This window comes from Arthrobotrys flagrans (assembly GCF_004000055.1).
Source record: "Arthrobotrys flagrans strain CBS H-5679 chromosome Unknown unitig_8, whole genome shotgun sequence".
Classification (NCBI taxonomy): Eukaryota; Fungi; Ascomycota; class Orbiliomycetes; order Orbiliales; family Orbiliaceae; genus Arthrobotrys; species Arthrobotrys flagrans.
The window spans coordinates 961,384-982,085 of NW_027137553.1; the positions used below are offsets into that span (position 1 = coordinate 961,384).

Sequence of the window (20,702 nt, forward strand, 5' to 3'; positions counted from 1 at the left end):
TTCTTCCTGCCAGGGATTGCAAGACCTAAATGCAATTCATTAGTTCATTCTAAGGTCTTCTAATCCACGTTCTCTACTGCTATATTACCCATCTAACCCTACGCCTCTGAAGTCTCCTTGCTGCCGAGTTTCATATGCTCTAGCGTTTCTACAGCCCATTCTAATGTCTGCATCAATGTCAAATCCGTCCCCGCAGGTGTCCTAAGCCCGCTACTCAATGCCTCCTCCGTCAGAAAACCCGTATTCATGTCGCCATTGTTAAATAGATAACTATGCTGTTTAACATAAGCCGGCCACACCAACAGTTCAAAATATCCTGGTGGGTCGTGCCAAAACCCTTCCACGGTTGTATATCCCGCTCGATCCTCTCTTCTTTGTTTTGCCTGTAGAATGAATAAGAAGAAGAGAGTATTAGCACGAGAAATTATAGCAAATTTGAGTAAAAACCTCCAACCTTTTCATAAGGCGTCCGTATCATAAGTTTAATATCAAACTCCTTCTTCAATTCCTCGGGCACACCTTTCCCAAAGATCAAAAACCCATCTACAATAACCACCCTCTCCACTTTCGTCCCCAAATCCCTTTCAACACCCCTCAGCCACTCAACCACCTTCCTCTCAAGTCCCAAAATCATCTCCTTCCCATTCCCACCAGCTTCATTCGCAAGCTTTAAAATACTTTCATCGACCCCAACCGCATGCGTAACCTCAAAGCTCTGGTGCGAATCCGGCAAGGCTCCGGTTCGCTTTGCATGTCGAAGCGAGGAGAGGAATAGTGGGAAGTTTAGTGCTTCGGGACAATCCCAGTCTTGTACTTGTTGACCTGTGCTGCCGAGTTCTACGATTGGTAGTTCGGAGTCTGTGATGTAAAAATCATCGGCGTGGATGATGGTGCATGTTGGTGGGGTTGTGGTTAGAGTCGTGGAAGTGAAGGCATCGCGGAGGAGTCGAGAAATGGAGGTTTTTCCTGAGGAGGAAGGGCCTGAGGGGAAAGACTGGATTAGTTTGAACAAATTACATGGTTTCGAATGAGATCATGGCAATATCTCGTGATTGTGGAATGCGGTCGCAAATTAACGTCGTATTATGGAAGGCTACGAAATTGAATCCAACAATATAACATATGCTTTGGCGATACCGGCATATTGCGGCTCAAGTAAGAAGCAAATTTAGATCACTACCACTATTTTGGGGTAACACAAACCTGAAATCGCGATGCAAATTGATGAAGATGACATTATGGGTGTAAAACAGGCTTTGTTCTCGGCTTCAGGTAGCTAGTGCGGTGGGTTGTTCACGGATGTGGAGGGTAAGGAATGCAATGACCCATTTTTGTTGGATTGTGACTTGCGATGCATATGCAGTCTTTGCCTCAACCCAAGGGCGGTGCTACCCTCGACTAACCACAAATATCAACCAGCACCAAATTCTGGGCACGAATTTTCTATGGTGGGAGTTTTGGTCTTGAGGCACTGGGATTCGAGGGCCTAGATTTTGTGTATGTTTCACGTGATAATCTAATCATCTATTCAAGCTAGTGCGATGACCGCGAGTGGAAAGAAGATACAGAAGAAAAAGCCAATATACCGGCTTGAGGTGTTCGATTCGTGAGAGAGTGTCGTTGACTGTCGCCCCAACGACAAGGCGCCGTAAAAAATATACAAGGGAATAAGAGATGCATGAAAACTCCCTGAGCATGAACATACCGAAGGAAAACGAGACTACAGACGATGATATATAAAGGGGGTAAACGTGAAGTAAGGCATTAAGAAGTGGTAGGCAAACAACAGGAGGAAGATTAAGCAGCAGCATCCTTCTTGAGGGTACCAAGGAACTTGGACTTTTCCTCGCTTGTCTGGAAGCCACCACGACCGAATTTAGAGGAGGTATCGATCCATTCTGAGGGTCTCTGTTAGTATTCTGTTTTTCATTTGGTATGAGAGTTTGATTGAAATAGAAAACTTACTGATGTCGACCTTCTCGAGAGCCTTCCTGCTGGTGTGGGTGACGAGAGATTTTCTTAGGGTGAGGACTCTCTTCTTGACACCAGGGCACGATCCCTTGATCAAGACGAAGTCGTTCTTGACTGGACCGTATCTGACGAAACCACCCATTGGGGTGATGGTCTTGTTGGAAACGTCGTACTCGGTGGAGGCGTTGTTGGGGTCCGAGCCCAAACCGACACGGTAAATCTTGTGGTTTACCGAAGTTCTGTGATGGTAACCATATTGACCAGCACGGGCAACAGTCCATTGAACTAAAATGGATATTAGTTTCCGATTCATTCTCCAGATCTTGAAAATATGCTAAACATACCGTGGGCAGGATGCCATGCACCAATACAAGCGACCTTTCGGAGACCCTTGTGAGTCTTTCTCGGCAGCTTCTTGGTTCCCCAACGGGAGGTAACACCGTTGAAACCGTGACCCTTGGTAACACCAATGATATCGATAACCTCGTCTTTCTCGAAGATGGATGGGATTTCAATTGGCTTCTCGAAGAGGTTCTTGGCGAAGTCAACCTTCTCAGCGATGCTGCCACCGTTGATCTGGATTTCCATCATGTGGGCCTTCTTCTGCTTGAGTGGGGTCTTGCGGATCTGAGTGTGGGCAATGAGACGGACAACAGTGCAGTACTTCTTGATGCGCTCGAGGTCACGTTCGATGGCAGAGCCGTTGTTCTCGGAGTGCTTCTTGGCGTACTTGGTGAAAGCCTTCTTCTTCGACTTGTACCAGTTCTTGTAGAATCTTCGTCGGATTTCGTCGCTCAAGTGGGCGGCCCAGACGGTGGTAAGGGATCGGAGACCACGGGGAGTCTCAATGTAGCCGACAACACCGACAGCGATCATCTATACGAGCAACAATGAGCTTCCAAACTCCTATATAAAACCACAGAAAAAAACTTCATGTCGGAAAAAAGTTACTGACTGGTGGAGTCTCAATGACGGTGACGGCCTCAACAATCTCCTTCTTGTGCATCTTGGCGCCAGGTCTGTCCAAATCTCTGACGATGGTGGTCATACCAGCCTTGTAACCAAGAGCAGCGGTGAGGTGGACTGGCTTCTTAGCATTGTCCTTGGGGAAAGCCTTGCATCGTCCCCTATGTCGGGCAGCACGCTTCCTTGGAAGGAAGCCAAGGGAACCGTGGCGAGGAGCTTCCTATATATCCAAAAATCATCGTTCAGCTTGTCGGTTCGGTGAAAGATCGAAGTTATCGTCGGTACGAATATTTGTGGGCACATACGTATTTTCTCTAAAAAAGACCATCACCATCAATGTTAGCTCTAGCTCTTTAAAACAAATCCAATCCCAACTCGACTATCCGTAGATGGTTTCGAAGGGAGGAATATTTAGACGTACGTGAGACATCTTGACTGCTGTCGGGCGTCGATTCCTGTGATGTTAGTATCGGTGGTTGATTTGATGAAGTTCTTGAAATCCAAGTCGACGCTATATCCACACACCCATACAAAAATTTCGTTGTTGTCGTCAAACCTAGGCTGTTTTTCGAGGGCTTGCTCGAAAGGCCATTTAAAGTGCACTATCCCTCTTTCAGAAAGACAGTCCCATAAATCAAACGAGATGGCCCTCACGTGCTGAGGCTGACCGGCAACACGGCAACACATGCTGGGTGTGGGGTAGGTCCGACTACCTAGATCCAGGGTCAGATTATCTCCCGTGATAAGATCGATTAGATAATTTTGAGACTCGGAGCCAATGTTGGAGTAGAGACTCTCCAAAGCTTAATATGACGCGGCACCTGAGTATATGACTTACGTACATACATTGCGGATTATATCGACATTACTTTTGCCAAGAGAGCGGGCATTCAGCTGATTTCGCCTCGATTGAAGACCATAAAAATCCGCTTCCATGCGAATCATGATGGAAGACGTAGGTGCGACTCGAGCCCAACCACGCGGTCCTAGGGAGAGCTCCGTGATCGGGTAGACGTTAGGTTGACAGCCAACAAAACAAAAAAGAAAAGGACCCAGCAGCAATTGTTTTCTGCATCTACCTCATCGGCCAGTATTTCATGCAGCTGGGGTTTATCATAACAAAAAACCAGTAGATCACTTGACAGGATCTCGATTACGTCTCGCAAGGTGGACTGGGGGAGGCAGCGAGAGATCAAAGAGACACACCACACCTACATACGCAAATAACCTAAACGCCAATGTTTCGACTTCCCAGCGCCCCCCAGCCGAATAGGAACGACAGGAAGGGAAATCATGGGGAAATGCCTTTCTATGGGGTGTGCTGTGTGTAATTTTAGCAGCGACACATGCTGCAAAGTGAGAGCATTGCTGCTCCACCAGCCAACCAGGAAGCCCAGACCCGGGTGGGTCCTTCTTTCCATGGGGCCCATAATTCCCATACCAAAAGCAAAAAGCCAAAAAAGAAGGTCACGCAGAAAGCAGCTCTTGGTTAGGAAAAAGAAAAGAAAGTGCACAAAAGCAAACAAACGCCTTGTTTCATGATTTGGCCTTCAAGCGAAGTTAGAGAAAAAGAGCTGGTGCATTTCCAACCTTTGCTTCTTTTTTACTTGGCGCAGATACGGGTAAGGGACTTGCTAGCCGGGGATGGCATGGGAGATCCACTGTCTCTCGACGGTTACATACGTAATACTGCAAAAGTGTCTTTTGCAGAGTAAGGCTTATCTTTCGGATTTACTGCCCTTCGGATAATAAATTGGTTTTATATAAAAGTGTCCAGAGTTGGTCGCGACATTAAGTCTTATTATATCGCAGGAGGCTACTGATACCGACGTTTTTACATTGGATTCACACACACATCGACTGCGATGATATGGCTCACGGATGCCATTTCTTTACAGCGTTGGAGGCGGCCCACCCACACTATAACATAGGATCTCGACTGCCTCTTATTTTCCTATCAGAATCGGATGGTGGCCCAAGTCAAAAATATAAAAGCTTATAACATAACTAACAATCCCGGAAGTTGTTCAGAAAACGCTGCTGGAGGCAAGGAGATTAGAGTTGGCTAACTAGTTGCTGTTCCGCTGCAGTACTGACACCCTATCCTTGATGTATAAAATAGAACCCGCCAACAAAAGTGAATAGACGCTTTGTAAATCTGTCGGCCTCAAACGCCAAGGTAGCCTGGAAAAGTCTACCGATATGGGATCCTCGCAAAAGAGAGAACAATGTGAGGAAGAGATCGAATCGTTCCCATTCGTCGTCCTAAGGTGGCTCGGAAGGCAGCGGAGGCATCTCACCGCCAGGAACGGTTATTCGCATGCAGCCTGCAACAGACGCTCGTCGGTGACCCCCTCGTCTTTTCCAACAAATGACTTTTCGAGAGTTCTTTTCCGAAAAGCAAATGAGAAAGGCTGACTCTGTATGCAACAATCGCCAAACGACAAAATGTTATATAACCAGAAAAACCTAGTATCTATTCCTTTCTGTTATTTTCTTTTTTTTTTTTTTTTTGCTTCTGTCTCTAGCCTTTTGTGCAACTGACATGACGACGTTATTTTTCCCGTTTCCTTTCTTACCCTGAAGTTCGTTACAAGTTGGAGATTCCATAAAACTTAAGATTTTGGCATACTTCTGTCAACTTGAGTCGATGGTGCCAGCCTACTGTTTTCCTCCGTATATGTTGCGGACCTTTTTTTTCGATCTCTCTTTCAGAGTGGAACAAACGGGAGCCTGGCTGACGCCGGCTGGCCCCAGCCTAAAACCTAATGCCATCCTAAAGACACTGGTAAAATGTAACTTCTCGATAGGACTGAAATCTGATCTTAAACTTTTTTTTGGCTGGCGTTTGGTCACGAGTTTTATGCAAGCCCTCCTTTCTGGCTTTTGCCTTCCTCCATCTCTAGTTAAGTTTCAACAAGCACCTCACGGTAGTTCGCTTGTGCACACAAACCTCAACTTAATTAAGAAGGGATGATGGATTGATGGGGTAAGTAAGGGCGCGCATGCCGCCCTTTTCCATTTTAACCTTTTCTTCTCCAAGCGAAAAACCGTACCGGAGATGCGAAAAACCAATTGATCAAAAGGCATTTCGGATGACAAGGGATGTCTTCCTTTTTTTTTTATTTCTATCATGTTTAGATTTTGTGTGATGAACAATAGTGGTTTGGAATGGAGAGGTGAGGCGGCGGCGGGTGAGGAAAAAAAGGAAGCTAAACATTCCGACAGCGGTTTCCCCTTACACATTTGACCAAGAATTAGGCCGCCCACACCAGCATCCACAGAAGCCGACATAATGTAGATTCCCCCTTCGAGTGTAGTATATTATATGTAAACGAGGGATAAGGCTTTCTGGCTTAATCTATATTATAGAGCGCTGCAACCCATAAATACAAACTTATATATGTACCGACAAGCGGAGTTAGAGGGAGAGGCGGAAAACGGACTAGAGACGAAGCGTTACAGAGTAAAGTGTGACTAAGGTTATGGCACCCTCATCCATTATCTGCGAGGCGCTCGTCGCCGGGATCGCGAGGGATGAAAAGAGGGTTCAAGGAAATTATTCTGAGATTTCACCTGCTAATTTTCGGATCTTGCCATCGATTATATCCATTGCTTTTCCATTTCACATACTTTGGGGCCAAAGATTACACCCGGAGCCGGGAAAGGATCCTTGGCAAGGATCTTGGAGATCTTGCTTCGCCAAATTATGGTCGTCCCCTTATTTCCCTTCCACCCCCAAGTTCACACTAAGGAAAGGATAAAAGGGAAGAAGGAATTTTGGAACGCAGAAGAATTGTGATATATTACCTAGGTGAGAAAACTCGGGAGATGACGTTTAAATACCTCGGCAGGGTGTGCGGAATCTGGGTGTGGTTGTCGATGCATGTCAAGTACGACGGAGTACAGCAGGACCTTTTATCGACTTTTTCGGATCTTGATAAAATCGTGTACCTAGCGGCGATGGTACATAGGTACCTCAATATCTCAGCAACAAAAGATGATCCATTTGTCATCGGTGCATGCGCATGCGGGAGGGTTGTAAAAACAAAAATAACCAGAAGAGAAGCTGCATAAGGATAAGAAACAAACGAAGGGGGCAAAAAAAGCATGACAGAGTTACCAGCGCTGGGTTTCGCGTATGCTCTTACTGCACTAACGTGATCTAGGATGCATAGGCTTTACCCACCCGGCAGCGGACACGAGAGGAAGAAGCAATGTGCTAGCTTCTTCTCCAAATGTTGGCACCGTATCCACATTTTGAACTTGCTTTTTGCTGTACTTAACCCTGAGACGTTTGAATGTTGCTTTTTTGAGGGGAGGATTGTGCGGTGGCCAAGGTAGGTAAGGTTGCGGGAGCAGTCCCCCTCGCCATCTGCTGGTGTGGAGGGCACACCAGGAGGCTTAAAAACTGGAGTCACGTAAATGAAAGAAAAAAGTTAAAGGGAAATATCCACCGTGCCAAGTCAGACTTCTGGTGGATTATCAGTTGACTTTGCTCCTAGTAAACCGATCCGAAGTAAGATCATTTCGGACTATGATCTGTTGAAAGTTTTCCAGCGGGCCGTCAGCATAAGGAACGATTGTACATACATACTTGTGTGGACATGGTTTGATAGTATTGTAGAATATAATGCACTGTTAAGACCGGATTTTCGGTTCTGAGATTGTGGAAAGATCGAGGCTTGAAGTGGAGGGTACCGGCGTGGTATTATGTACGAATTGTCCAGGTCGCCCCTCTCTTGAGACAATTGGGGAAGGAGGACCCCCAAGTCATGCGAAAGAAATAAAACGAACAAGAAGCAAAAACGGGGACGAGTGAAGGAAGAAGCAAGAAAGACAGAAACTGTGCCCCTTCTGTCAAGCAGTCAAACTGAACCAATTGGCTGGCGAAGAACCGAACGCAACAGAAAAAAGCAAGGAGAAAGGTCGGTCCATTTAATCTGGGTGGGCCATCCCTTCAGCCTGGGGACATTCCATCATGCCCACTTTTGGTCTGAAGGGCGAGGGAGCCGATGTTCGAACAAGGGCAGAGGAAGAAAAGAAACTCCACAAGAAAATGGTACAAAAAGAAAACAACAATTGTTAATTGTATGGTCTGCATGTGCGTAATAGCGAGGGTTATTCCACACCCTAAGCCATAACATGCAGGAAAGATCCTTGGCTGAACGTCGAAGATTATTCTTCCCTTTTTTTGCTTCTGTGACCTGACGAAGCACCCGGGAGTGGATTAGCCATCCCCATGTTCTGGGTATGGTTTCTTCGACTGGAACGGCCGTTTGCTTTTTACATATTTACATATATAGCGCAGGTTTTTGGGAATGGGATGTTTTGCTTTGGCTCATGTAATCCGCTCAGACAGACATCGCGGAGCCGACAGCCGGCCGACTGGACTCGAAGCTAGTACTTATATACTGACATACCTCTTACATACGTATACCCCAATTCCAATGTATGCCGACGTGACGTGCCTCGAGTCGGGCAAGTATCTAGAAGCGGGGGGACACTCGAAGTCAGATCAAGCATACTTCATACACAGAAGAAAAAGAAGAGAAAGGACCCCTTGCCTTTCTGCCAAGCGTAGGTTCAACCTTCTGAGCAGATGCACCCAGGCAATTGTTACACCCTTAACCTTTTCCTCCGGAACATCCTTCTCCACCTTCAGCCATGTTAGGATCTTTGCTTTTTCCGCACTGGACACCCGCGTGCGCCATATTGCTTCTTTTGCTCTTTTCCATACATACATAAATAAGAGCTTCCCGCCAGGAAGGAAAAAAGTTAAAAAAGAAAAGAAAAGTCAAAAAAGAATGGAAAGAAGAAAAAGAATATAAAATACCGAAGAAGCAAGCATGGTGTATCTTGGAAAAGAAAACAGTCTACTAAACTTCTGGGTCTGGGGTCAAATAAACTACTGCAGGCTCTCTCTGCCATCTTTTTTTTGCCCTTTGCCCTTTTTTTCTCTCCTCCCCAAGTTTAAACTGGAATCTGACTCGCTGATATCCAAGTCGAGGGCAACGGGCATGGCCGTGGGGTCCTTGATACCATAGTGTACATATTTCCTACTACAATATCGTCAATGTCTGTTTTAGTGCCTTGTGGACGTAACCAGTGTACTATGTAAATAAGTAATATGGAATAAGAAATATTAGTTATAGTTTCTCCCACAGCACTAAACGCTAGGCTGTGATTATTACCCGTTCATTCATGTGTGCTTTTTCCAAGTCTTCTTCTCTCGGGATCTAACTACTCTGCTACTGACTTACATCGTCCTGCTAGCTAACAAGTAACAAGCAGTAACTAACGGTCTTTTTCTTCTTTTTTCCCTCACTCCTCTTTCTTTCTCGCTTCCTTTCTTTCTCTTCCTCCTTTCCATCTCTCCACCATCATCACCACATCACCACCATCACGATCTTCCCCACTCCCTTCTCTTCACTCGAGGCCTAAGCTTCTGCATGCGAGCCATTTACCTCGCCAGAAGTTATCCGCACTCGTGTCTGTAGATCGTTCGCCTGTCTGCCCTGTGCACCGATTTAAAGTTAACTTGCTGCTTCATTGCTTGTCTACTTTACTTGACTTTACTTACATTACTTGTCTCGCCTTGCTTGCCTACTATACTTGCCTCCTGCTTGCTTCCAGCCACCCCCCGTTCCTCCCAAACCCATTCCTTCCTCTCTTCCTTATCTACTACTGCAGACTATCATCGCCATAGACTGTGTCCTTGTTCTTCTCATCGTCTAGTCGCGATATCATCTTGATACATACAACAGGAAATCATTGACACTTACAGCCAACTCAAACTCAAACTCAGCCCTACTGCACCTTCCCTCCTGACATAACACTCGACATCATCACCACATCTAAGAATATCTCTTCCGCCAACATCATCCTCAACTATAACTAACCCAACTTTTTATCTCCAACCTTTCCGACCATCCGAACACTTCTTCTTTTTTTTTTTTTTTGCTGTTTGAGATTTTCTTTTCTTTTCTCCCTCTGGTACCTACCAAATTTATTCCGTCATTATATTGCAGCGGGTCCTTGCGCTGGTGTTGTTTGAGCCGAGTCGGTTCCCTGTCCACTCAATTCCTTGCCGCCATCCAAAACCTCGCCTTTTCCCTCTCCTCCCTTGTTAGCTTTCTTCTTCTCTTCCTTCCCTCGCGAAGTCTTTTTCTTTGCGTCACCATCATCGCAATTCGACTCGTCACGTTTACCGTCTTATCGAGTAGGATACCCTTTTTTCTCTCCCTTTAGCCACAGCCGTACCACGATCTTGGATCTTCTGTCCGTATACTCGCTCCCAACCATCGATCCTCTAAACTGTTTCCACTTTTTCGTCGCGTTTTGAGAAGAAGTATTTTGTTCTCTGATCGTGATCTCGGTCGTCTTTGCACACGATCATCTTCTGGCGGACGGATCATTATTACGGAGAATACTTTATCATTCCCCTTTCTATATCCTTTGGACGTCTAAACCGTGCTAGCCTCTCCTCTTACCACGCGCGTGACTCGCGCCGCAGTCGCAATGTCGGGTCCTCCTCAAACTTCTCCTCATCACCCCCATAACGCACCTCCTGGGCCTATGCCCAACGGTCACGGACCTCCAATGGGTGGTCCTGGTGGAAAGCCTAGCGCTTCTCACCAACTTAGTGCCCTTAACGAGGCTGTTTGGCTGAAAATTGGTAAGTTTTTTTTCTCTCGCCTTTTACCGACCTTAACCATAAACATCTCAATTGGCGCGATGCCGTACTTGATGAATCTCGCCACATATCATTGAAAATCTGTCCACAGGGCTAACTATTTGTTCTCGACCTTTTCAGGCAGTATTGCGGAGATGATGGGAAATTTGGATGGTGCAATGGATGCATATGAAGCTGCTATCCGACAGAACAGTTATTCGATACCAGCCATGGAAAGCATTTCTCATATATTACGAACACGGGAACAGTTTCCCAAGGCCGTCGAGTACCTTCAGGCTATCTTGAATATTGACGCCAATAACGGTGAAGTTTGGGGTTCGCTTGGTATGCATATCGCCGTACACAGGATCCGCAAATGAATGATTACTAATATATTTCTTTCAAGGTCACTGCTATCTCATGATGGACGATCTACAGAAGGCTTATCAAGCCTACCAGCAAGCTTTATATCACCTCCGAGATCCTAAGGAGCCGAAGTTGTGGTACGGTATTGGTATCTTGTATGACCGATACGGGTCCCTCGAACATGCAGAGGAAGCCTTCTCCCAGGTCATGCGAATGGATGGGAACTTTGATAAAGCAAACGAAATATACTTCCGCCTTGGCATAATTTATAAGCAGCAGCAGAAGTTTTCCCAGAGCTTAGATTGCTTCAAGTACATCGTTCAGGACCCCCCGCGCCCCCTCACAGAGGAGGATATCTGGTTCCAGATTGGACATGTTCACGAACAACAGAAGGATGTAAGTTTGTCCTCGAGTTTTATATGCTTCAAAGGCAAAAATAATTAACCTCATCACGTGCAGTTTGAAAACGCTAAAAAGGCGTACCAAAGAGTTCTCGAACGTGATCCTAATCACGCCAAGGTCCTTCAGCAATTGGGCTGGCTCTATCATCAGCGAAGTGCCAGCTATGAGAGCCAGGAGATTGCTATTGAGCATCTAGAAAAGTCGGTTAGGGCTGGTGAGTTACTCGCATCATTTCCTCCACTGAGCAGTGTTACTGATATTATCTAGACAACACTGATGCCCAGAGCTGGTATCTTTTGGGACGCTGTTATATGTCACAGCAGAAATATCCCAAAGCATACGAAGCTTATCAGCAAGCTGTGTATAGAGATGGCAGGAACCCAACCTTTTGGTGTTCCATTGGTGTCTTGTACTACCAGATCAACCAATATAGAGATGCCTTAGATGCGTATAGCAGAGCTATTAGGCTCAATCCATACATTTCTGAGGTTTGGTATGATCTCGGTACCCTCGTAAGTCGATTTTTTTCTTTTTCTTCTCCTTCGGAAAGGTTGATGACTAATGAGACCAGTACGAATCGTGTAACAACCAAATCAATGATGCCCTAGACGCCTACCAGAGGGCGGCTGATCTTGACCCAACCAATGTTCATATCAAAGCCAGACTCAACTTGCTTAGAAGTGGACAAGCGTCTGGTGTGCCGCATACTAGCCAACCACCCCCAGCCCCCCTTCCGCAAGATGTCCAGCAGTATCAGCCCGCCGCCCCACCCAGTCATACATGGCCTCCTCAAGGTCCTCAACGTAGCCAACCACCATCACAACATCCCGGGCCACCACCACCCCCTGGGCCACCAGGTCCGGTCCTGGCTCAGCTGCCGCCTGGAGGTCCCGGACCAGCACCTTCGCCTTACCGGGGTCCCGATCCAATGGGACCTCGACCAAGTTTGCGTAGTCCTGACATTGGTGCTACAGATCAATCTCGCCCGCCTCCACCTCCGCCATTGCATCGGTACTCTCCTTCACCTAAGATCAACCATTCTTCGATGTATGGACCACCGCAGCCATCCGGGCCGAGCCAAGCGCCGCCGCCGCCGATGCACCACCCACAAATGCCACCCCAGTCGATGAACGGCCCGCAACCACCACCAAACCGCATTCTCAACCCTCAACATCACAACGGGCCGGTGCCGCCGCCACCATCTTCGCACAACCTGAACCCACCATCTAATGGGAATGGTGCAATGGGGATGACGTTTCATGGGACGCGCGGAAGTCCTATCCCTGAAATAATAAAACCAGTGGGCGACCGTATGCCATCTCCAAGCTCCTCCGGATTTCATTCACATAGTGTGCATGGTCAAGCTCATCTTCAACATCCACAGTCAGGAATCGTTAATGGCCAACCGGTCCCGTCTGCAGCGCATCAAGCCGCTGAAAATGCTGCGCGTGAGAGAGAACAGCGAGAACCGATCAAACGACCAAGAGAGTGGGAGGATGTCGACGACCCACACCCGAAGAAGCAAGCATCAGACCTTACACGCGAGAGACTGGAGAGCCACATGCAACACCGCTCTTCCCCACCTAGGAGAAATACAACGATTTCTCCGGACGTTCAGGGAAGACGAAGCTCCTCGGAGCGTCCTAGGGAAGACTTTAGAGGCCCACCACCTCCATCTCATCATAGCACCCCTGGCCCGAGACCGATGCACCAGTTTCCTCCTATGAGCGAATCTCCGGCTATGCAACAGCCGCCACAGCCGCAGCCACAACCGCCACAGCAACCCAAGGTGGAAGAGAGAAGGGAAATCATTGAGCCACCAGCTCGACAAATGGATGTTGACGAGGACTACGACAACGAGCCTGAGGGGGATGACAGGCGTCCATCTTCAGCTTCGGCTGCCGTCAAGCCTGACGCCCCCAAAGTAACCGTCAATGGCGACAAATGATTTCCCTTTCCTCTCTGCAAGGATGAATAATGGATAGGCTACTTTTTCTCTTTTCTATCTTCTTCAATAATGTCTGATGCTGACGATTTTTCTTCTTCTGGGTCATCATCCTCTTTATCCTGGTCGCGTGTTTCGGTCTTTACCGTTTTTTTCCTTTTATACCCGGCGATCCCGCCTTTTCCTTTCGACTCTATAGTACCTTCCCTCGCGTTTTTTTTGTCGCGCACGGTATTTACGGTAACAAAAGCCCGAACATTCGTTCTTGATACCAAATTTTATACTTTTTAAACTTCATTTATATTTTGACCTACTACTTTAACTTTATGGTGGTTGTATTCTCGCTATGCTTTTTTTTTTTTTTGATTTGACGTCCAATTGGATGGAATGTGTATTATCCTTTTTCCTCTTGATGCTTTCTCCCATTTGGATTGCTTTTGATACTCGTATTTGAGATCTTTTTTTACATTTACTTTCTGCACTTCGCTTCTTGTTCGATCAAGAAGTTCCAGCCTTGGCAAAACCCTCCCGCAGGGCTTAGTAAAGTCATTATACTACTGTCATCACCCATTTTTCGCCCTTAAGGCGTTTTAGTAGACCAACTGAATCACAATTACTCTTATCAATAAATACTGGCGTCCTTGGATTTTACTACTATAAAATGTTTAGAATCTCAGTAGCTTGGCGCTTCAAAGATTTAGTATTTACTAGAATCATGGTCATATTAGAAAGGAATGGCGAACAAGGAATAACATTACCAGCTGTTCAGAGATGTTCTGGATCGATCTCGAACTGTAAGTATCGTATTGTATTAGTCTCGTATCCAAGCCTACTATCTACCCGGCTCTCAACTTATATTGTCAGTGTTTCACGGGTTAGGACTTGTTAGGTACTTGATTGTGTTGACATGTTGGAAAAGTCACAAAGGCAGGACCGAACTTTGGTGTGATGCACGTGTGGGTAGTAGGTATAAAACGCAATAGTAACGTGTGGCACAGTGTTATAAGAATTTAAGGGCAGGATTTTTCCAAGACTAGGTTTCTAGAATTTAATTCTTTTTTTAAGACCATTCTGGGTTCTACTTTTGCCGTGCATTTCAGCTTAGTCGGTTGTTTTAAAATGCTTCGTAACGACGTTAACGTTGTAACTATTGTATTCTTCTCTGTTGGGAAACCGAAACTGATATTGAATCCATAGCCATGGATCATAGCGCTGCCAGCCTTCGGGGTGATGAGCTCTGTGGCGGGGTTATGGGTTTACGACTAACTGGCTTCTGAACTCGGTATGTTATTCGTATTCTAGAACTTCTTGTTTCCGGTGCCGAAAAGCTCGAGGATGGTATACAAAATAACAAAATGTGGCCAATTTTGACAGTTTTTTACGTGCGGGCTTGAGAATAGTGCTTAAGGCCTCTGAAGGGTGCAGTACTACGGTGTAACTCGTGGTTTTAGGAATAGTAAGTTATTTTGGTTTCTTGATGATCCTCGGAGACCAAATCAATGAATAGGTAGTATGTATACAAGATATAGATATCGATATCTCCCCTCTATAAAACAAAACAAAACCTTTGGTAGTAACAAAGTAGTAAAGGGGGGGGTTTTAGAGAAAAAAATGAAAAAGAAAAGCTGAAAATCGCTAATATAAAACTCCAAAATGATGCACCCTGAAATATACAATCCCACTACTACCCGAGCAGGGATAATTAACGACCTTGGCGTCATAGATGCATATGTACAATAAACACCAGTGGGGGGGGGATGTACAAGCATTAGTGAATAAAGTATTAAAGTGAGGTGAAAGGTACTATAACAAGGGACTAAGTCTTGCTTAAACCCCAGGCGTAGAAGATATATAAATAGGACACGCAAATGCCCTTTGATGCGAGAAATGCTGTTCTATCTGAAGTTGTAAATGCCGAATTTAGGAATTGAATGGAAGTAAGTATATACTGATACCTTGAGGCTATGAAAACTGTTGCTGCTGGTGGTAAAAACGGGTGGTCTATGTGGGAATCGAAAGGAGATCGCTGGCGATGATTGGGAAAAAAAAGAAAAGAAAAGAAAAGAAAAAAGAAAGAAACTCTGGAAGGAAGAAGAAAAATCGGTTAAATGTGTGAAAGGAGTTCGTAAATACTCGGGTATAGATGAGATCCAAGACAAAGGGAATACGTTAAAATGTGAAATCAATGGAAAGTATTCGTTAGGATATCTGTTTGGTTTAGGGCATCGGAAGGGTATTTAGCAGGTATTTTCGGAGCTATTCTTAGGCCGTGCATAATTTGCAGCCTCCCAAGTTGTAACATTCGGGTTCATGAAGGCTATCGGGTGGTCTTTGATGTATTGAGTAGTTTCGTAGCCCGGGGGATCGCAGGTTATTGATTCTTTGCCTAGGGGTTGGTAGATCCGGAGCCAGTCGACACGCATTTTAGCCGGTAGGAGTTCTAGTTTTAACTCAGTTAGTTATTTGGTCGGCGGTTGAAAGTAGGAGTATCTAGGTCACTTACTGGCTATTTCTAACCACTCCACGTACGCGAAACTTGTACCCATGCCAACGTTGAGAATGACGGTCGTAGGCTCCTTGGGGATTACACGTTGTCCAATATTTCCGTTAGGCCTTACAGGCGGCCCTTCCATTCTCCATGTAGGCTGGCGGCCAATTTCCCATTCGATATACCCGTCTGCGCCTCGTACACGTAGGTTTGGTGTTTCTTTCCATCGTACCGGTCATTATTCAAACTAGTAAGTCCGGAGATAGCTTGCTGGAAGATACCACCGCGGTATTCGTTCATACTCGTAATTGATGTATTGTATACGGCCATGTATTCGTAATCCGGCTAGTACCAGACATCGAATGGTGCGAACTGGGAAACTGAGCCGACTTGGTACCCTGCTGGTTGATGACGCTGACACTGGCTTCAAAGATATCGATTTCTGGGCTGAACGTGATTTTCCTGGAGTTGGATGATCCGCACCCTGTAGAAATACATTGACATTTTGAACTCGAGAAACTGTACTTCTTGACGTTTTGAATTAGTGCTTACCTTGCAGGTACAGGCAACCTCATCCCCGGCAATCCACTGATGCCATTGGTTGACGACTAATTCGCGGTAATTCCCGCATCGCAGACGTCATCATGGCCCTTCCGTAGACGCTAGATATCCATGTCTTCCTAGATTTCCCATGGTCCAAAAACCTAGCCAAAGGCCCGAAACGTCACCCCGCCCGGCAAAGATACGCTAACTTCGATTATTCCACCCGTGAAACATAGCTTGTTCCAGCTTTGCAGCATTCCAGAACGATAAGGAAGCCCATGAGTAGGGAAAGCGTCAAATGTGATTTCAAGAACGCCATCTTTCGTGGTTATCTGGTTTGGGTGGTACCACTATTGTTTGTTTTCATTCTTTGGTCAGTCTGGAACAAGCCCTTGTGCAAAGAGGGGAAAAAAAGCTTGTGTTCGGGATGACGTAAAAGAATTCTCCGAGAGGTATCGGAGTTTCTGGTTTCGGAATTTTCATGATATTTTAGCTTCAGAGTCCTGTGTTGCTCCGTACCAGATATCAACCGCTTCCCAGAACGGTCTTCACCAGGGTAGAATGTTCGACCGTCAACGTTGAATTCGTCGGAGAAAACAAGGTTCCATTCTTCCCCATCGGACGGGTCATGGCGCTTTTTGGTGTATCCAGATCGATTAGTCCAGTTCTTGTATTTTTCAATGGTGGTTGATTCTAGTTATTTGGCGGAGGACATTCCGAACCACGACAGAAAGCTGTCGAAGTAGGCCGATCTGATTCGAGGACGTAGTTTTGAACGAAGAATCTGGAATACGTAACCAGAGTTAACTCTTGTCTTACTCTCTTGAAATGGCTGTCTAGCCGGAAAACTTTTTGGCGTACATCACTGGATATCCAATAAACAGGAACAAAATACCACCAACCAGTAAAGCCAACCCACCAAGGTTCACAAGTCCTCTCTTGGTCCAAAAGTTGAAATCTCTGTCAATCTTTTTGCCATCCGGAGCATGTAATTCATCGTCTGCCTCGATATCCTTCGGGTATACTATCAAGTGGTCCGCATGTGCAAAAACATCGAACTTTTCTCCCATGGGATAAATGCTAACATCATCGTCGGAATCTTCCGTCTGCGGCCGTAAACCATCATGCATATCCCATGACATAGGGCTATGCAGAGGTGCAGAAAAGGGATCTCGGGGTGCGTGACGGTTATCGAAAGAATCGAAGTAATCACGGCTACTTTCATAGCGGATATAATATCCTGGAATGAAGTTTGAGTCTATCGAAGGATTTTGAAACCTATGACTAGAAAATCCTTTACTTGGAGGTAGAAGATTCTCCGGGGAGTATGCAGGGCTGCCAGAGGAGTAGAAAGGTCGTTCGTTTGCGGGAAGGATCGGAGAGCTTGGGGCAGTCGATGTGGGTGTTAAGTTTCGAATTGGTCCCGTGTATTGTGCTCGTTTGGATTGGAGTATATCCTCAGAACTACGGTTTAATGTAATACGAGGAGATGCTAGTGGTGATGTTTGATTTTGCTGTAAAGTAGGAAATGGTGGTGGGATGTTAAGAGTATTTGCGGCCGATAGTGACCGTCTCGCTGAAGGGAGAGGTGGTGGCACCCTTTTTTGCGACATTGTGGTGTCGTTATATCGATCTCATGCGGTTTAAATATATACTCGTGAGCTTCAACGATAGTAGACGAGAGACTCCCTGAGTAAATGTCTTTCTTGTGTAAATATTCTAATTTTTTACTCGATTTTTTGTGTGTACTTGGACAACTATGCTTCGAGAAAATGTTGGAATATAAACGAGAGTTGTGAATCGAAAAGTTTCCCAGGTCAGTTGTTTAAACGAAAGAATATGTAGGATACGATAGTAAAGAATGTGAGGATCCGACTAGAGTCTAGTATTTAGCATAGGAAAGAGAGTAAGGAAAACCGTTTGTGTCAAAAATAAAACTCCGACGATACGATTGCGAGCGAAGCGAGGGAAAGAAGATATTGCCAAGAGGGCGTTTTGGGTTGTACCAACATATATCAGAGCAAGAAAGGGCAAGAGGGTTCTTGCTGCATGGGTTCCAGACGTTTTAGGCTGGGAAGGGGCCTTTCGAGGGGCCTTTCGACCAGTAAACAGCTTGAAATTGACGTTCCGTTTTTCTTCGTCGATTTCATCCTAGCTCAGGGATCCTGTACACAGCATGATGTGCTATGCGGGTACCCCCTGGCGCGATTCCCATGATGTCCATGGCGCCCAGCGGATTGGCGGGAGGGATCTGTGCATGCAATTTTTACCATTGAGGAAGAAATCGGTCTCAGATTGTGGTTGTCCTGATGCTCGTCGAGGTTGCTTGTACGGCCTTCCTTCTAGGCTTCGGTTGCAACACTGCAATTAAGTAAAGCGGCGAGTTTCAAATTTTGCTATCACCACATAGCAAACAATTTCCCCTGGTGTGGTGTGTGGGTTTTGGTCTGGAGCAAGTTTTAAAGAACTTCGCGGGTGAACAGGAAAAAAAAAAAAAAAAAAAAACTCTATTCTGGTTGTGTGATTCCATGGGGGGTTTTGCATACGCTGGACTGATGTCTTGAGCTGGACGGGGGCCAACAAAACAGCCGCTATTTCCCCCCATTTGTAGATGGATTATTCGATAGAGTACAGGTTTTGCAAGCTGGTTGGTGGAAGCTGGCGCATAATTATGGCTCAGCAGCAAAAAACGTGATGGGAACGGGTTAGTTATTCAACATTAGCGGTCTACTTCAGCTTTCAATCGCCAATGCCTTCAATCCAACGAGCTGCCTCTTTGCTTTATCCAAAGCAAGAACATAGTACCATTTCTTCGTGTAGTTTTCCTCGACTCTGTAAACCTCAGGTGTAGACCCACCCGCGGCTTTTTGTACAGCCTCAGTAACGTCTTCGTAGGACCCTGTTACATCCCATTCTTCATATGGCATCTTCTCGGATACCTTCAGTCCCACAAGTTCTCCGAATTCCGCTGCAATTCGACACGATTATGGTAAGAAACTTTGTTAGTAATTTATTACTATACGGAATACGCAAAAAAAAAAGGTGGTCCAAATATATCCCGCCTACCTTCATCGGGCAGGGCGTCTCCTTCCCAGCCGAATGTAACATCAGTGAACGGCTCATCCGAGTCCGAGGTGTACCACCTCTCCCCTATAGCTTGAAGGGCATCGTGTGCAGTAGCTGAGATAAATACTTCTTTCTGAGTAGCTGGGTTTGCAGACGGATCAGAATAATCCTTATTGGCCTTATTCAAAAAGGCTTCGTAATCTTGGTTGGACATTTTAATTGACCGTGATTTGGAGAAATGATGTGCAATTAAAGTTGGCTGGAATGCGAGGTTTGTATCGTGCCTGACAGGAATCTTCCGCCCTGGTAGGCAATACAAGTGATTTGTGTGGGTCTGAGCGCTGGTAAGGGGGGATGGCGAGACCCGTTGCTTGGCTCCTTGGTGGGCTTGCGTGATTGAACGTCGACAAGAGTATCTGAAAGAAGAAGAGGAGGAGGAGATGTGAATTGAAGGCGAGAGTGAGATGGTTCTACGGAATGCGAGGGACGTCATTTGTAACGCAGTCGTATATCATGTAACGGCCGAGAGTCGTCGTACAAGGAGGTCGCCTGCATGGCAAAAACCTCAGGTCAACAACGTGCCAACATCGTGACAACACCTTGACAACACAAATCGATTTTTCATCGACAGCCTCGGCCCCCCGTCGTTGCGTCAAAACATACTTCGAATCGCAGCGCCAATATGCCTCCACGGCCCTCTTTAACTTCTGCATCTAGTGTGTCTAAGCAGACCAGTAGCAGTGCCTCTTCTACTCTGGAATCTCCGACTGATGATCCAAAAACTCTGGAGCTTCGCGAGTTCGCCGTTACAGCCTTGGAATCGTTCGAGATGCAGGCTATCCTCTCATTCACCAAAGACCAGTCGCTCGCTAGGACACGGCATCAACTGCTCAAACGTCTTGTTGGCATACCGTTAGATGAGAGCCCAACAAGCCCCAAGCGAATCCCAAGCGAAGAGCAAGGAAGCACGAGCGCTGCAGGAGGCTTCGAGGGCGCCGATGATGACGGGTTTGGAGATAGCAGTTTCAGGAGCTCAAGAGGATCTCGAAGATGAAGTCCTTTCAATGCTTCGGCCTACATCTATGACCGATTTCCCTTTGGTGGAAAGAGCATGTTCATCGCCGGGGAGCAAGCGGCCTTTCAGCCTTCTATACTAGCAGGTCTAATTAGGCGCATATGTTGCTAGAGGGTATATCGCAGAAACAAAGGCGGATTTGCAACATGGACACCTAAAATCATTCCTTCTCGGTCCCATTGTTGGAAGGGCCGCTCTTATAGAG

General features: G+C 46.1%; 7 protein-coding genes across 7 annotated transcripts; 2 read left to right on the top strand and 5 right to left on the bottom strand.

The window, feature by feature from the left end:
- Window positions 1-98: 98 nt before the first annotated feature.
- On the bottom strand, window positions 99-1,237 carry DFL_006780 (uncharacterized protein; the record flags this gene model as incomplete). Its single annotated transcript, XM_067636263.1, has 3 exons — window positions 99-383; window positions 455-981; window positions 1,204-1,237. The coding sequence occupies 3 exons, from the start codon at window positions 1,235-1,237 to the stop codon at window positions 99-101; spliced, it is 846 nt and encodes a 281-aa protein (XP_067487898.1).
- Window positions 1,238-1,797: 560 nt separating this feature from the next.
- DFL_006781 (60S ribosomal protein uL3) lies at window positions 1,798-3,367 on the bottom strand (the record flags this gene model as incomplete). The annotated part of the gene is made up of 6 exons (XM_067636264.1): window positions 1,798-1,898; window positions 1,966-2,256; window positions 2,316-2,847; window positions 2,927-3,157; window positions 3,243-3,251; window positions 3,359-3,367. 6 exons carry the CDS (start codon window positions 3,365-3,367, stop codon window positions 1,798-1,800), a joined length of 1,173 nt encoding a protein of 390 aa, XP_067487899.1.
- Window positions 3,368-10,458: 7,091 nt separating this feature from the next.
- On the top strand, window positions 10,459-13,328 carry DFL_006782 (uncharacterized protein; the record flags this gene model as incomplete). The annotated part of the gene is made up of 6 exons (XM_067636265.1): window positions 10,459-10,615; window positions 10,754-10,957; window positions 11,019-11,374; window positions 11,438-11,594; window positions 11,648-11,892; window positions 11,952-13,328. 6 exons carry the CDS (start codon window positions 10,459-10,461, stop codon window positions 13,326-13,328), a joined length of 2,496 nt encoding a protein of 831 aa, XP_067487900.1.
- A 2,234-nt stretch (window positions 13,329-15,562) lies between these two features.
- DFL_006783 (uncharacterized protein) lies at window positions 15,563-15,958 on the bottom strand (the record flags this gene model as incomplete). The annotated part of the gene is made up of 2 exons (XM_067636266.1): window positions 15,563-15,765; window positions 15,829-15,958. The coding sequence occupies 2 exons, from the start codon at window positions 15,956-15,958 to the stop codon at window positions 15,563-15,565; spliced, it is 333 nt and encodes a 110-aa protein (XP_067487901.1).
- A 1,091-nt stretch (window positions 15,959-17,049) lies between these two features.
- DFL_006784 (uncharacterized protein) lies at window positions 17,050-17,969 on the bottom strand (the record flags this gene model as incomplete). Its single annotated transcript, XM_067636267.1, has 2 exons — window positions 17,050-17,140; window positions 17,218-17,969. 2 exons carry the CDS (start codon window positions 17,967-17,969, stop codon window positions 17,050-17,052), a joined length of 843 nt encoding a protein of 280 aa, XP_067487902.1.
- A 1,119-nt stretch (window positions 17,970-19,088) lies between these two features.
- Window positions 19,089-19,636, bottom strand: DFL_006785 (uncharacterized protein; the record flags this gene model as incomplete). Its single annotated transcript, XM_067636268.1, has 2 exons — window positions 19,089-19,324; window positions 19,423-19,636. 2 exons carry the CDS (start codon window positions 19,634-19,636, stop codon window positions 19,089-19,091), a joined length of 450 nt encoding a protein of 149 aa, XP_067487903.1.
- Window positions 19,637-20,104: 468 nt separating this feature from the next.
- On the top strand, window positions 20,105-20,476 carry DFL_006786 (uncharacterized protein; the record flags this gene model as incomplete). Its single annotated transcript, XM_067636269.1, has 1 exon — window positions 20,105-20,476. The coding sequence occupies one exon, from the start codon at window positions 20,105-20,107 to the stop codon at window positions 20,474-20,476; it is 372 nt and encodes a 123-aa protein (XP_067487904.1).
- Between the last annotated feature and the right edge of the window lie 226 nt (window positions 20,477-20,702).